This window comes from Hippocampus guttulatus, chromosome 13 (genome assembly GCF_054856545.1).
Source record: "Hippocampus guttulatus isolate MCC_2025c chromosome 13, RoL_Hgut_1.0, whole genome shotgun sequence".
Classification (NCBI taxonomy): domain Eukaryota; kingdom Metazoa; phylum Chordata; class Actinopteri; order Syngnathiformes; family Syngnathidae; genus Hippocampus; species Hippocampus guttulatus.
In genome coordinates, this window is record NC_141273.1 from 11,432,095 (window position 1) to 11,445,762 (window position 13,668).

A 13,668-nucleotide genomic window follows, 5' to 3' on the forward strand; every position below is an offset into this window, starting at 1 on the left:
TCCGATGCACCTTATATATATATATACACACACATAGATCAATATTCGGATTTCTTGGATGTGGCATTTTAAATGTTCAGTATAGCTGCAGTGTATGTGAAGGCTCTAAATAAATAAATGGCTCCATCTAGTGGATGAATAACGCAACCGCAGTCTGTATTTTAGCGTCTATTCTATGCGCCTTATAAGCGGTGCGCCCTATACATGAGAACAGTTTTAAAATAGGCCATTCATTGAAGCTGCGCCTTAGACTCTAAAGCGCACTCTTGTGCGGGAAATACAGTAATACAATTGTTCCTCTTGTTTGATCCAATTAAGTACATTCAAAGTACTTTTTATCTGCACACAGAGATGCATGTACTGCATACAACAAGTGGTCTGGTCATTGATTGATATTGGACTTTCCTTCATTGGCACGACGGCGCACACACCGTGTCACATGCACTCATTTGTAAGCACATACGCACTCATGCAGTTACTCTGAAGATTAATATTAGCCGAGCCCTGAAACAAAACAGAAATATGGCCACAAGCCCTCCCCCTCAGCTTTGAACTTAACAAGCTTTTGCGTTTGAAAATCCTGATGGGAAAAAAAAAGCTTCAAAGACTACATCCCCTCTCTTCAAAAGAAGACTCTGGGTTGCCTTGACAGTACTCGCGGAAGAGGAATTTCAAATGTGTTTTGGGTTTTTACCGAGGAGCATTATCTTCCCAAAATAAATGCAATGAACTTCCTTTTGGCCCTGTTGCCTCAGCGTACGAAAAGTGTGTGTGTGTGTGGGGGGGGGGGGGGGGGGGGCATGTTCACTCAGTGTCTTTTTATACTGATTAAATGACTGCTATTTAACTTCTCAGTGGAATTTAAAAAACCTGCTTTTGTTATCCTCTTATTGACTGTCACACTTTAACATGGTGCATTCATTTTTTCTTCAACACACTTGGAATATGTGGTCTCTTCTTAACAAAAGATAACATTGGTGGTATACTTGTCGATAGCAAAGGAAAAATAGTTCGAAATTTGTGCACGCATTATTTTGAAGTCACCGTGTTGAATAAAGTTTAACAATCGTAAATACTGTACATTGTTGCGAGCAGACCAAAAAAATAACTGCTAGTGAACAAACAGAACCTGTCTAGGATTATAAATATGAATAATTTCAGCATGTGGGTTGTCTAAATACAGTGGGTATAAAAAGTCTACACACCCTCTAAAATGATGTGACGATATGCTAATGCCCCTGGACAGCTTGTCAGTGATGTTCTTGGAACTGTGTGTGTTTATGTTTTATTGTATCATCATTTTAACGGGTGGGGAACTATTAATAAAATGATTGTGTATTGTTGTTTTTAAATTACCTTTTTGTCAAGTCAAAAGACCACCACGTAGTTACTCAAATTGCCCCGATATTCCAATTTGCATTCATACGCAGTCGTGTAGATTTTGACACACTCTTGCCATTTTTTTTCACTGCACGCACGGCTCTGATTTGACTTTACTCAGCTCTACTGACCGCATCATTCACAACGAAACATGCTGCGAAACCACAACAGAGGAGAACTTTTCGGTATCGGTTCGCTAACATTAACTTGTGTTGTTGTCATCTCTTTGTGACAATATTTGATCACAGTGTGATCAAATATTGTCATGTGAAAGCGGTTTATAAATAAAGATGGATCGCGTTATGAGTGAGGGACTCTCTTTGGCTATCAACTTTTCCTCTAGCTCTATTTTGAAGCAGCGTACAAAGTTGTGGTTTGGACTATTTCACCTGTTGGAAATTTGTTTTTTTTCTTACACGGACCACCGTCACTGCTATGAACGTTTGTACTGACATTTTGCTCAATGTGTGCAGCGAGAGGGACGTGCGTGCACCGCCGTGTTATCCACACGTAGGACATTTGTTGTCATTTGCACAGCCCAACACTGCCAGAAAACACCAATAGGCTGAATAATGGTGCTGTTTTGCTCCCGTGACGTGTAGTGAAGTGATCCGAGGCAGCGTAACACTCGGCGAATCAATCGCCCATGTGACAGGCCACAATAATATTGAAATGCGGAAACGTTTCTCGGTTTAAAAAAAATAATAATAATCGAGCGTGGTGAGAAAATTGCGCACGTGTGGTTTTGTGGCTTCAATTCTTTTAAACAATGCCTGCAAGCTTAGGCATACAGCTCTGTAGCCTCTCTTGTTTTTCAACTCGATTCTTACGCATGCGCAGCGGAGATCTGCGCGTGTCATCTACACACTGGTGTCCACATATGCATTCAAGCGAAGACACATGGGCTGCGAGATTGATTCGAGTGTACGGTATTTGCATGCAAACATGCATGGTTAGAATATATGCGCGGTGAGTCTCCTACAATTGGATAAAATCACACGCACACACTCCGATGCAAAGCTCGGAAGACGACCCTGCATGGCAGAAGCATTTCCATACAAATGATTATTATTATGATTTTATTTTATTTATTTATTTTTTTTGGTTCGTATACAGGAAATGATATACTGCTGACATTTAGCTCTTCCTCTCTCTCCCAGCAGCGCACGGTGAAGAACTGCGTGTCAGAGATTCAGTGTATGAATTATTAATGGTACAGATTAAGTGTGCCAGGACTCACTGTGGAGCCTGTTTGTTTTATTTAAGCATAATTATTTAATGGCATTTCGGATGAGGAGAGGAGGGAGGACAGGGGGAGAGGAGGTTGTCAGGGAGAGATAGGCTTTGTTTGGACACTAATTGGTAGTGAAATAATTACGAAGTGCTGGAAGCTTAACTCGACTCGGACAGGGAGGGCCTGAAGCCTTATCAAACTTCCGCTACTCCTCTCTTATCTGTTTACAATGTTCTCTTCGTCAATGAGACTTTTGTGTTTCGGATTAGTTTCCATTTTTCTGTTTTGTCATCTCCCTTAATCGCTCTCAAATATACGCAAAAGCCTCGTTGGTTATTTCTTGTCTCATCTCGGGCCGAGACATTGCATCGGCGTGTAGTGCACAGTGCATAGCGGCGCGCGACACAATCTGCTGCCACCATCAGTCTGCCATCCAGGCAAACAGGGTCTGACAGCAAAGCTGACGCCTGGCATGCATCCCTGCGCACACGTGCGCACACGCACACACACACACACACACACACACACACACACACACACACACACACACACACACACACTTATATCAGCAGGTCATTGTTTTGCAGTAAACGTCTACCTTATCTGCCAAGCTAAACCTGTGCTATAGTTGACTCAGCAGAGACAAATAGCTACCGGTACCAGTTATTTTGTGTGCAAACAATTTTCGGCTTAACTACAAACAAACTGCCGTTTTGCGTGGAATCATTCGTGTCTGTTGGAGGTCAACTACACAAAATAGTTCAACAAACACTTGCAATCTTAAATTTGAAGCATAATTTAGAATGAATTAAGTTTCTTGGCAGACGGCACGGTGGTCGACTGGTTAGTGCGTTCGCCTCACAGTGCAGAGGTGCAGGGTTGGATTCCGGCTCTGGCCTTCCTGTGTGGAGTTAGCATGTTCTCCCTGTGCCTGCGTATGTTTTCTCCGGGTACACCGGTTTCCTTTCGCACTCCAAAAGCAGATATGACAGGTTGTGAGCGTGACTGGTTGTTTTGTCTGTGTGTGCCCTGCGATTGGCTGGCAACCAGTTCAGGGTGCACCCGGCCGGCCTAGTGCCCGAAGACAGTTGGGATGGACTCCACCACGCCCGCGACCCCTGTGAGGGCAAGCGGATTGGAAAATGAATGGATGGATGATTTACTTGGACCTAGATGATTACATTTTGTTTCGCTTGTATTCTTGGTCCAGGAACAACCTTTTCCATCTAGTCAGATTTTAATCTGCTGGAGTGATGACATTCGGAACGGATTTTCAATGACTTTTCTCCTTCTTTTTGTGATGACTTTATTATTATGTTTCCAAGTCTCTTTCACGAAACACACAAAGAACGTATTAGCGCCGACCCGCGTGAATTCCTCTGTGCATGCGGTAAGTGATATAAGACCACAAGAAGAAATACGGTGCTTTGCTTTTTAAATCAGTCATTCGTTTTACGGAAATTCCCAAATAAAGTAAAAAAAAAAAAAAAATTGCAATGTGAGATGTGATCATGTTCCTGCGATGCTGCAGCTGTACTTCAAAACAAACTTTTGATGAAGTGTTGTCATCCTCTACACGTAGAGGCACGTCAGTAACGCTTCCACCGTTATCTGAGGGCCGCTTCAACGATCACGCGCGGATGTTTTCCCTTCCCTCCTGCCACATGTTGACAGACTAACTCATCGAATATTCTCTCTTTGAAGCAGTGCCGCCGGATCCACCCATGTGTGAAGCAGGGCTTCGCGTGCGCGTGTGTGAATGAGAGATCCATTTTTGGCCCTTACCCAATGTCTTTGTGCCCTTACTTGTTTCCTTGTGTACTTGCGAGTGTTTATTTACATGTGTTGTTGCAATTACTTTTATGACTTTCACGCGTGTGTGTGAGTGCTTGCGACTGTAGGCGGCCTAGTGGAATGAAATGTTGTTTATGCAGTTTTATGCGAAGCAATTATGTTGACTTTAATTGGGTTTGTTGATGTGGGGAGCGTGCCACCTCCAGTCATGTATTACCGCTTCTTTTGGCAGCTACAACCAACTCATGCACACACACATGCACACATGTAAAAAAAAAAAAAAAAAAAAAAAAGGATTAAGCAAACAAACCTATCTAAAATCTACATATTGTTTCCGCTGCATGATACCATCTTGTCCACAAAAATAATTTTGTTACTGGATTTGCGGCTCAAAAGTACCAGCCTTTCGTTTTTGTAATGCTGCACGGCACTGGGATTTAAACAGTGAATTATGCATATCATCAGCAGCCAGTTTGGAGGGGGTGGGGGGGACTGTTTCAAGGCCTGAATTCCAAGATAAAAGGTTAAATTTGCTGCTCTCTCTCCTTGCTGCAAGCCAAATCAATCCACTATGCTCCTTGTCTGCCATTGTCCTAATCAGACTCTCAACTTCTTATTGGATTTCAATGGAACTTACACAGTCCAAAGACATGCACGAGCAACGAATCGATGATCCTCAAATGGCTCCGGTTTCCTACAGGGGATGGTTCCCATGTTTCCATGCTCACACAAAGAGCTGGCGCAGGGTCAAATGACTCAGCATGTCCTCTGGAAGTGCATTTGTCAGATAATTGATCGTTAATACACAAAACCTGGTGGCTCTTGTCTTTTGGCAAGGATAGGATAGTAGGATTCATTTGGCAACTTATACAATACACAGTTGGATTTCTGCATGTTCATATTCTGACTTTTGTCTTCTTGAAGGCTCCACCTCAAACCCACAGAGCTCTGGGAATGGATCGGATGGATCCCGCCCACCAGTCACCCGCTCACCTATGGCTCAAGAGCGCGGTATGTACACACTATACTAAACTTGAGCAAAGTGCAGCCTGGAGGCCACATCCGGCCCGCCCACTGTCTCTGACTGGCCTTCGCGGAGACCGTGAAGTCAAACGTAAAATATGCGGTCGTTGCTATTATTTTCATGCGCACATTAGTCAGAGCAAATGTAATGCTAATGCACCATTATGCATCACTGTCAATGATTATACTGCACATTCCATATACTGTACCTATATACCGAATTTCCCGTACTATAAGGCACTTCGGAGTGTCAGACGCACCTTCAATGAATGGCCTATTTCAAAACTGTTTTCCTATATACTGTGCACCGCATTATAAGGCGCATAGAATAGAAGCTACAATAGTGGCTGAGGTTATGTTAGGCATCCACTAGATGGAGCTACACTGAAGGCAATACAATACGATACAGCTTTATTTATATGGAGCTTTCACAACCACCAGCCGGAACAAAGCGCTTTACAGTCCAAGAAATCTGAATATTGATCCATATAGAAGGCACATCTGATTATAAGGCACACTACCGTCTTTTGAGAAAATTGAATCCTTTTTATGTGCGCCTTATAGTGCGGAAAATACGTTATTTGGGAATCCTGACATGAGACAGTTCATATGAGTTGGCAGTCAGTGGCAGAATTTTGGATATGTTAAGAGATCATTTTAATGACCGCTCATCATTTCACATTTCTATTTCCTAATTGTCGCAATACACACGATGTCTGTGCATGTAGCATTTTATTGAAACAAGACAATATCCATCCATTGTCAACATTGCTTATCCTGAACGGTGTCGCGGTGGGTTGCTGGGCTTACGACACTCTGAACTGGTCGCCAAACAGTCACAGGGCACATATAGAAACGAACAACCATTCCTACACACGTGTCATCATCAGTCAGACAGACAGGGGGAGCCGATGAGGGTGGCTCCTGTGGAAGGTTATTTCCAAATCCAGTTGGAGATTTAATGCTGCTCTCTAATGCCTCTAAACTCTCACTATTGTCGTCTAAAGAAAATACAACACTGGTTAAAAGTGAGATTTTTTTTGTGTGATTTTCTCGAGCAAGAATTATGCCCCCCTCGCACACACACACTCACACACAACTCCCCCACCCAAATACACCCACTTTGCTCAAGTGCTTGCCTCCCTTAAGAGCCTCACTCATCTCTTCATTTCGATAAATATGCTGAACGTCCCTTCCCACTTTTTCCCATGTATGCTTTGCCGGCTGCCTCCTTTGTTCACTCTGCCAGGAAGAGGGAGAGCTTTGTGTGTACGTGTGTGTGTATACCGGGGGAGTGAACCGAGCAGAAAGACAGAAATCCTTGAATGTGTTATTTGCTTTTAGCGCTTTCGACACATTGTTCTTCTCCTCCATCTATTTTCCAGGCAATTTAAAGTGCGGTATTACACGCTCTTTTTTTTTTTCCTCCTCCACATCTCCTCTCCCAACATGCTCTCATCCTAATGGAAGCAAAACATTACAATAATGTCCTCGCTCCTTAAACCCAACACTCGCAGCCTAAGCACTTTCGGGCCCCAATCACTGCTCTTTCCCTCCCACACACACTTTTTTTCCCCAACTGTTGTGGCCTCCGTCTCTCTCTCCCATACACACGCAGCATTTATTGCTTGCGTTGTCTGTTATCTGCCCCCATACAGTCAGAGGCGCAATTACGGGCATACAAGCGAGCAGACACACTCGCCGACCAATGCATTAGGTACACACGTGGCACAGTCTAATGTAATCCAAGACATTATGCCTTTCCAAAGAAAATGATGTAAAGTTTCAGCTACCACTGTCACTGTGGTTGTAGTTTACGGCAGTGTAGAACTTTTTCATATTTTGCCGCATTCACAGCGTTTTATGTAATAGCCTAGATGCTAATCTGTGGAAAATTGGACATAATTTTGAAAATACTCGAACAGCCTATGTTATTTTATTCTGAATAAAAATGTGCAGTTGAACCGCAATAATAAGCAAATTAATACCACTTGAAATGTCGATGAAAAAAAAAATCATTGCAACTGTTCAACTCCAGTCCAACTGTTGTTCCTTGCACTTTCACCCCCAGCATATCCCCAAACTCGCCCAAGGATTTGCTCCTGGATGCTCTTGCAACAATATTGATGCTTATCAACGTTTACATTCAAGCGTACTAATCCGTTTCCACCTAGTTTGACACGCAGACACACACACACTTTATCCTCTTTCAAGGGCCATTCAGCAACCTTTCCCCATTTGTCTTGGATCGGGAGACCTTTACGTGGGTTTTAAAAAAAAGAACATGGTGGCTTGAGAGTGCGGATCCCAGACGAGGATTGCTCCAAATGTCAATTTGAATGGTAGAGGGGAATTTTAGCCTGAGAGTCTTTGAGGCACCTATTGACAGAGCCGCTTAGAATAATGAAGCAGCCATGGTCAAATCAGCAGCTTATTCTCCACACGCGGAGCACTTTGCCCGCTTACACCACAATGTTTAAAGCCACCGTCTGCAGGGGGGAGCTCACACAGCGTGTGCGTTTGCAAACTTTGAATTCATTTTACAAGACATTCTGTGACTTTAGTCCAAGTTCTTTTTTTGTGTGTTTTTTCCTAATACCCAATGTCCAAGGTAGCGGTATTCAATCCAAATTCATGTCAGATGTTACAAGAAAAATGTTCACCCTTGTTTGGACAAGCGACAGGACAAGCAATTTGGAGATACTGAGAGATGTAACTTGATAAGACAATTCAAATACAAGCTGCTAAAAAGTGTCTAACTATTAACTTAAAAGTTATACACACATGAATGATGGTTACATATGTAACTACGACGACTACCGTGAGTTCCCACCACGCGAAGCATGCCCACACAAAGCCGCAAAACATACAGAACGTCACCTCGGCGAATGTAAACAAAGCCGTCGCAGTCACAGGGGGGCGGAAAACAAATCCGAAGCTGCGACCGATTCGGTCACAGGCTACTAGTGACGGAAAAACAGCCGAAGAGAAAGAACAGCTCGGCTCCGCGGGGAAAAGCGGAAGCCAGTGGCATGCAAGCTAATGCACGAAAAGGTTCTGGGAGACTGTGTTCCGGGTGCCACGGGCCTTTAGACATGCCCTGGGTCACCCGTGGGTCACTAATGACGTTTGTTGCGATGCATTCTCAAGCTGTGAGTGGGGGATTTTCCGTGCTTTAAGCACTGCCCCTGGCGGGCTGGAGTGACCTCATAGAACAGGAAGTTATCATCTGCTTTTTTTTTTTTGGCAACTGGCGTCCGCCCCAACCCAAACAGACATGTTGCAAAGGGAGAAAAGAATATCAGAGAGAGAGAGAAAGGAACGAGGGTGCGTTTCTTGTTCTTGCACTAAAGCAAAAAAAGGTTGTCATTTGAATACATTTTGTAAGTACAAAGAAACATATTTTGCAATTGCGAACCGGTTTTAGCATTTCATTTCCGATCTGCTTTATCCTCACAAGGGTCGCGGGAGGTGCTGGAGCCTATGCTAGCTGTTTCGGGCAGTAGGTTTCCGCGCTCACACTCACACCTAGGGACAATTTGGAGTGTTCAATCAGCCTGCCATGCATGTTTTTGGAATGTGGGAGGAAACCGGAGTACCCGGAGAAAACCCACGCAAGCACGGGGAGAACATGCAAACTCCACACAGGAAGGCCAGAGCCGGAATTCAACCTTGCACCTCTGCACTGTGAGGCCGACACGCTAACCAGTCGACCACTGGGCCGCCCAAGTAAATAAAGAAATAAAGTAAAATAACATCACCGTAGTACTCGGTCAATATAATAAACATGTCTGTGTCCGCCGGCTGGGGGTGTAAGTATCTCTACGGATCAGGAAAAAGTGCCGACGCAAAAGAATAATCAATAGAAGGCTTCTATTTCTCTGCATCAAAAAAATATTGTCATTGCAAACACAACTTAATTTTCATTTCTGTGTGAATTTCAGGGTTCATGTCCAACATGCCGAGGAACCAGGCTGGCTCTCAGTTCCCTTTGTATCCCGGGATGGGTCCCTACTCCCAAAGTGGCCCCACAGGCCCTTACGGACCTCAAGAAACCCAGTATGGACACCAAGGTTAGAAAATTACAGTAGCCCACGCGAAAGACACCATGCCAAAACTGAATGTGCACGGCAGAATATTTTGTCAAATATCAAGTCCTCGGAGACATTCGAATTGCATAAAACAATTCATTTTTCATGACGAGGTTTTTGTTTGAAATAATAATAATGAAAAACACCTTTTGTGTTGCCTTGTGTCATTCATAAAAGGTCATAGAGGATTTTGGCCTCTGATGGGCGCAAATCACATTTTACTTTCCATTTTCTATTCCTTTTATTTTATGTGTTTTGTTTTGTTTTTTTCAAATTGGCCCTTACTTCGCAGTCACACAGGGCCTTGGCATCAGTGTCATTGCTTTCAAAGAGAGCGTGCTAATGAGGAACATAAAAGGATTCATTTTGAAAGACACAGCCATCCTCTTTTCGTCTCCCACACACACACACACACATGGAAGCACAAAGTTGTAGCTTGTCTTGTATGGCAAGTATTAAAGTGTGACTCTCTGTGGGTGTGATTCTCTAAATATTAATGAGACATTTGAAGTGCAGACTAACCTCTGAGCCCTCCTCATGCAAAGATGGTGAGGTAGCTCCAGAATGGTAATGATTTCATCAAGGTTTATCCGCGGAATCGTGATATATTAGCCCATGTCATCAGATGGCTCCTGGCACATTTTAACATCAGCTTCTCAGAAAGCGTGACAGTGTCTGATCGGTATGTGGCGGTTCCTTATTCTTTTGGGTTTAGCCCTTTGGAGCACACTTAAATACTTAAATTACATTTGAATCGTGTCACTTTTTAATTGTTTTCACTATGGGCGATTGCTTTCGACATGACAAAATGTTTTGATTGACTGACGACGTCACGGTTCAATCGCTTGACTTTTATACAAGCAGCACGGGTTCAGTTCCTACTCGGTGACAGTCAATACGAGTGAGTGACTGGCTACAAATTCTGGCTGTCATCTGCCTTTTGCCAGAAGTCAGCTAGCGTAGGCTCCATTCAATTCAAAGTCCCTAAAAGTGGCATAATTGGGATTTTACCCGAAATTTTACGGGGGAGAAAAATGCCTCAAATCTCAAAACTTGCAGTATACATATAATATTTAAATATAAATATTTAACAATTTGTATATATAGATACGTGTGCGTGTGTGTCTGTGTAATATTTTTCTCTGTAAGAAATAACTAGTGAGCTGTAATTACTTGATAGCGTTAGCATCCTAGCTTGTGGTTGACACAACACAACACACAAATGGGCTGCAAAGTAGATGTGACATCAGAGCTGATGTTGAGAGAAGATGCTGATGTGTTCAGTGCAGAGCGAAAAATCGACAACAAACAGCAACACTGACCTGAAAATGTTAAGCGGTTGAACATTTTTACACTCTGTAATTCATGTCCCTCTAAAAGCTTTCTTGTACACTGTGCAATTTAATAAATAAGCTCAAGTCTCAGTTATGGTGGAGATACGGTAATATCGGTTTTAATCTTTGACCGTAATATAATTCTCCCTTTACACTGCTGAAAGGACATCCAAGTGTTGAGGGCTCCATCCATATATTGGTAATTTCCTTCTATCACTAACTGGTGAATTCAAATGGGCTTCCAGGACGTAGCCAGGACCCAAACCATCGTTATGAACTGAGTGGACAGCTGTTGGTAATTTTTCTTTCGAGGTGTGACAGCTCCATCTGTTTCCCTTCCCTTTCCCTAGCGCACTGACAAATTAGTAAGCCATTATCCGATATTGAAAGGCTCTCCAAGTTCCTGAACTCTGTTCTTTGCTTTTCTTGGCCTGCCTCCTGGCCCGTATCAGAGGAACCCAAATCATTCGCCTGTGCGTGTGGTGTGCAATCGAACAGTTACAGCAACGATACCTGCCACGCGCGTCCACAGACAGCTGATAGTTCACCGACAAATATCAAAATCTTTTCGAGCACAAATGACACTTGTTGTTGTTAATGATGAAATCCCACGACAGCACACGGGATGGCGATATGTGTGGATACTGGAGGATATTTTGTTGATTGATGTCACTCCCCAGTCCCAACAGTTGTTCTGCAGTCCTGCGCATGGTCCAGAGCCAACACAGACGGACAGGGGAGAAGGATGTCATACCATTACAGGAAACGATTCAAAGTCCATCTGGGCTCTGTCCTTCCACCCATTGCTTCACTTCTTCCATGCAGCAAGCAACCTCACCCAGCTCCCGCCCCACCACCACCACCACCCATCGCCGCAACTTATCCTCGAGGGGTTAAGCACTCCGTTGCTAATGACCATGCAGGCAGCACTTTTGAAACCTCAGTGCCTTGCAAAACCTGCAGAGTTTCTAAATTCTGGACACACACACACACACACACAAGTCAAGACTCCAGCCACAGCCTGAGGGAGGGAATGGAGCATTTGGGAGAAAATTGTCATTGTGTGGAACTCTCCAGACCTTCTTTGGTTGAGACATGCCAGGAAAGTTGCTGAGGTGGCTGAGGATGGATAATGGGAGAGAAAAGGCCAAATGACAAATTTCACATACTCACCATACAGTTCGGAACAACTGATTTTCATTTTTCTTTCTTTCTTTCTTTCTTTTTTTTAAATTCATTTATTTACTTGGGAGTGACCCCACCTGTTGTTTTTTGTGGAAACCACATTGAATGCTTATCTGCTTTTTAAAAAAAATTTAGGGCTTAAAAAAAAGGGGAAAAAAATATTTTTCCAATGCATTTCAATGGAATATGCAAGTACCGTTTCTATAGCCCTAACACACCCGAAATTCATACATAAATTGGAACACGCTGTAGTCTATCATTACCCTAAAATATATTAAATATATGTTTGAAAAACACATCTATGCCATTTATTCACGATTTTCGTCGTCTAGCCAACACCTAAAATTGGATGTTATTATTTGGAGGGGGGTCCAAGACATGCACAGTGTGCCGGTGCCATTGTCTTTGGCATCTCCAGCACGCAGCCATGTAATCATCTTTCTAATCTATGTTGATGGAGCTCACAAATCAGAAAAGTGCATTGTTCACCATCACACATTGCTCCATCATAGCCAGGGGATGTGTGGGGGTGGGGGGGGGAAATCTTGGGGGCCGTTGATGAGTGTCTCGGCTGTTAGACATGCCCGGTCCATCCTGCTGAGGGAGCAATAGACAGTAATCTGTTTGGTCACACTTGAGCTCTCCCAGGCGACTCCGAAGATTAAGACCAGCACTGAATATAGTGTCCGACCAAGGCGTGACTTTGCTGGGAATTTCCATGTAATTGTGAACGAAGAAGCATGAGCACTCTGTCCTCTTTTCTCTCCCTCCTGATGTTATAAATACTACCAAGAGTCCCCAAAGGCAGCAAGCGCCCGAAAAAGCAGGCAGCAAGTAGACAATGAGCCACACGGACAGAAAAAGGGACAAATTTAACCAAAAACACACACACACACACACACACACACACACACACAGACATTGTCTTTTTTTTTCAGCTGTTCTTGGTTTCATATTTCATGAGTTGCATGGAACAAAAGGTAGCAAATCACATACCTGTATGTGAATACACACATTTGAACTCACACAGTGTAATGGTTCACATAGCAAGTGGCAACGAACCAATTCCCACTCTATACTCTATTTCGTCTCACCCAAAGTCACCTGGGATAGGCTCCAGCTCACACATGACCCTGATGATCCCAAGCGCTTTCGAAAATAGATTGTAAGAAATTGTAGATCTTTTGACATTTCTACGTCATTGACCAAAGTGGTACCAGTCCCGAAAAAAGCAAGCCTTAGCCTCCAATTTCATTCTCAGTAAGTGTGGTATCCGTCCTTGAAGACGATCTCTTGGCAAAGTCGCAATCCTTCGGATTGTGAGTGATTCTTGTTGGGATCGAGTAAGACGCTCAGGAAAGCTTAGCAGGAACGTCTGCTTCGTCTTTCTTTTTGTCTACCGAGCCAACATCGTCCATGACTGCTACAATTTAAAAGGTGCTACATCAGGGCAGCACTCTATTTAATGACATTTTCTTTTCTTTCTTTTTACCCCTCCTCCATAAAGCTCTGCTGTGAGAGCCGGCTTCACGTCACATCTAAATAAAGACTGATGAAAACTTTTCAGACACCATAACTCACTTTTTAAGCTCGCCCGCTGAAATAGGAAAAGAATGTAAATTGTCCA

The 13,668-nt window shown here is 43.4% G+C and overlaps 1 protein-coding gene across 1 annotated transcript in view; it reads left to right on the forward strand.

The window, feature by feature from the left end:
- arid1b (AT-rich interactive domain 1B) overlaps positions 1 to 13,668 on the forward strand; it is a 165,251-nt gene that overhangs the window by 123,562 nt on the left and 28,021 nt on the right. The window contains exons 6-7 of the mRNA XM_086126861.1: positions 5,333 to 5,419; positions 9,376 to 9,504. Of these exons, the coding sequence (XP_085982987.1) occupies positions 5,333 to 5,419; positions 9,376 to 9,504 (216 nt within the window). The remainder of the gene's footprint in view (positions 1 to 5,332; positions 5,420 to 9,375; positions 9,505 to 13,668) is intronic.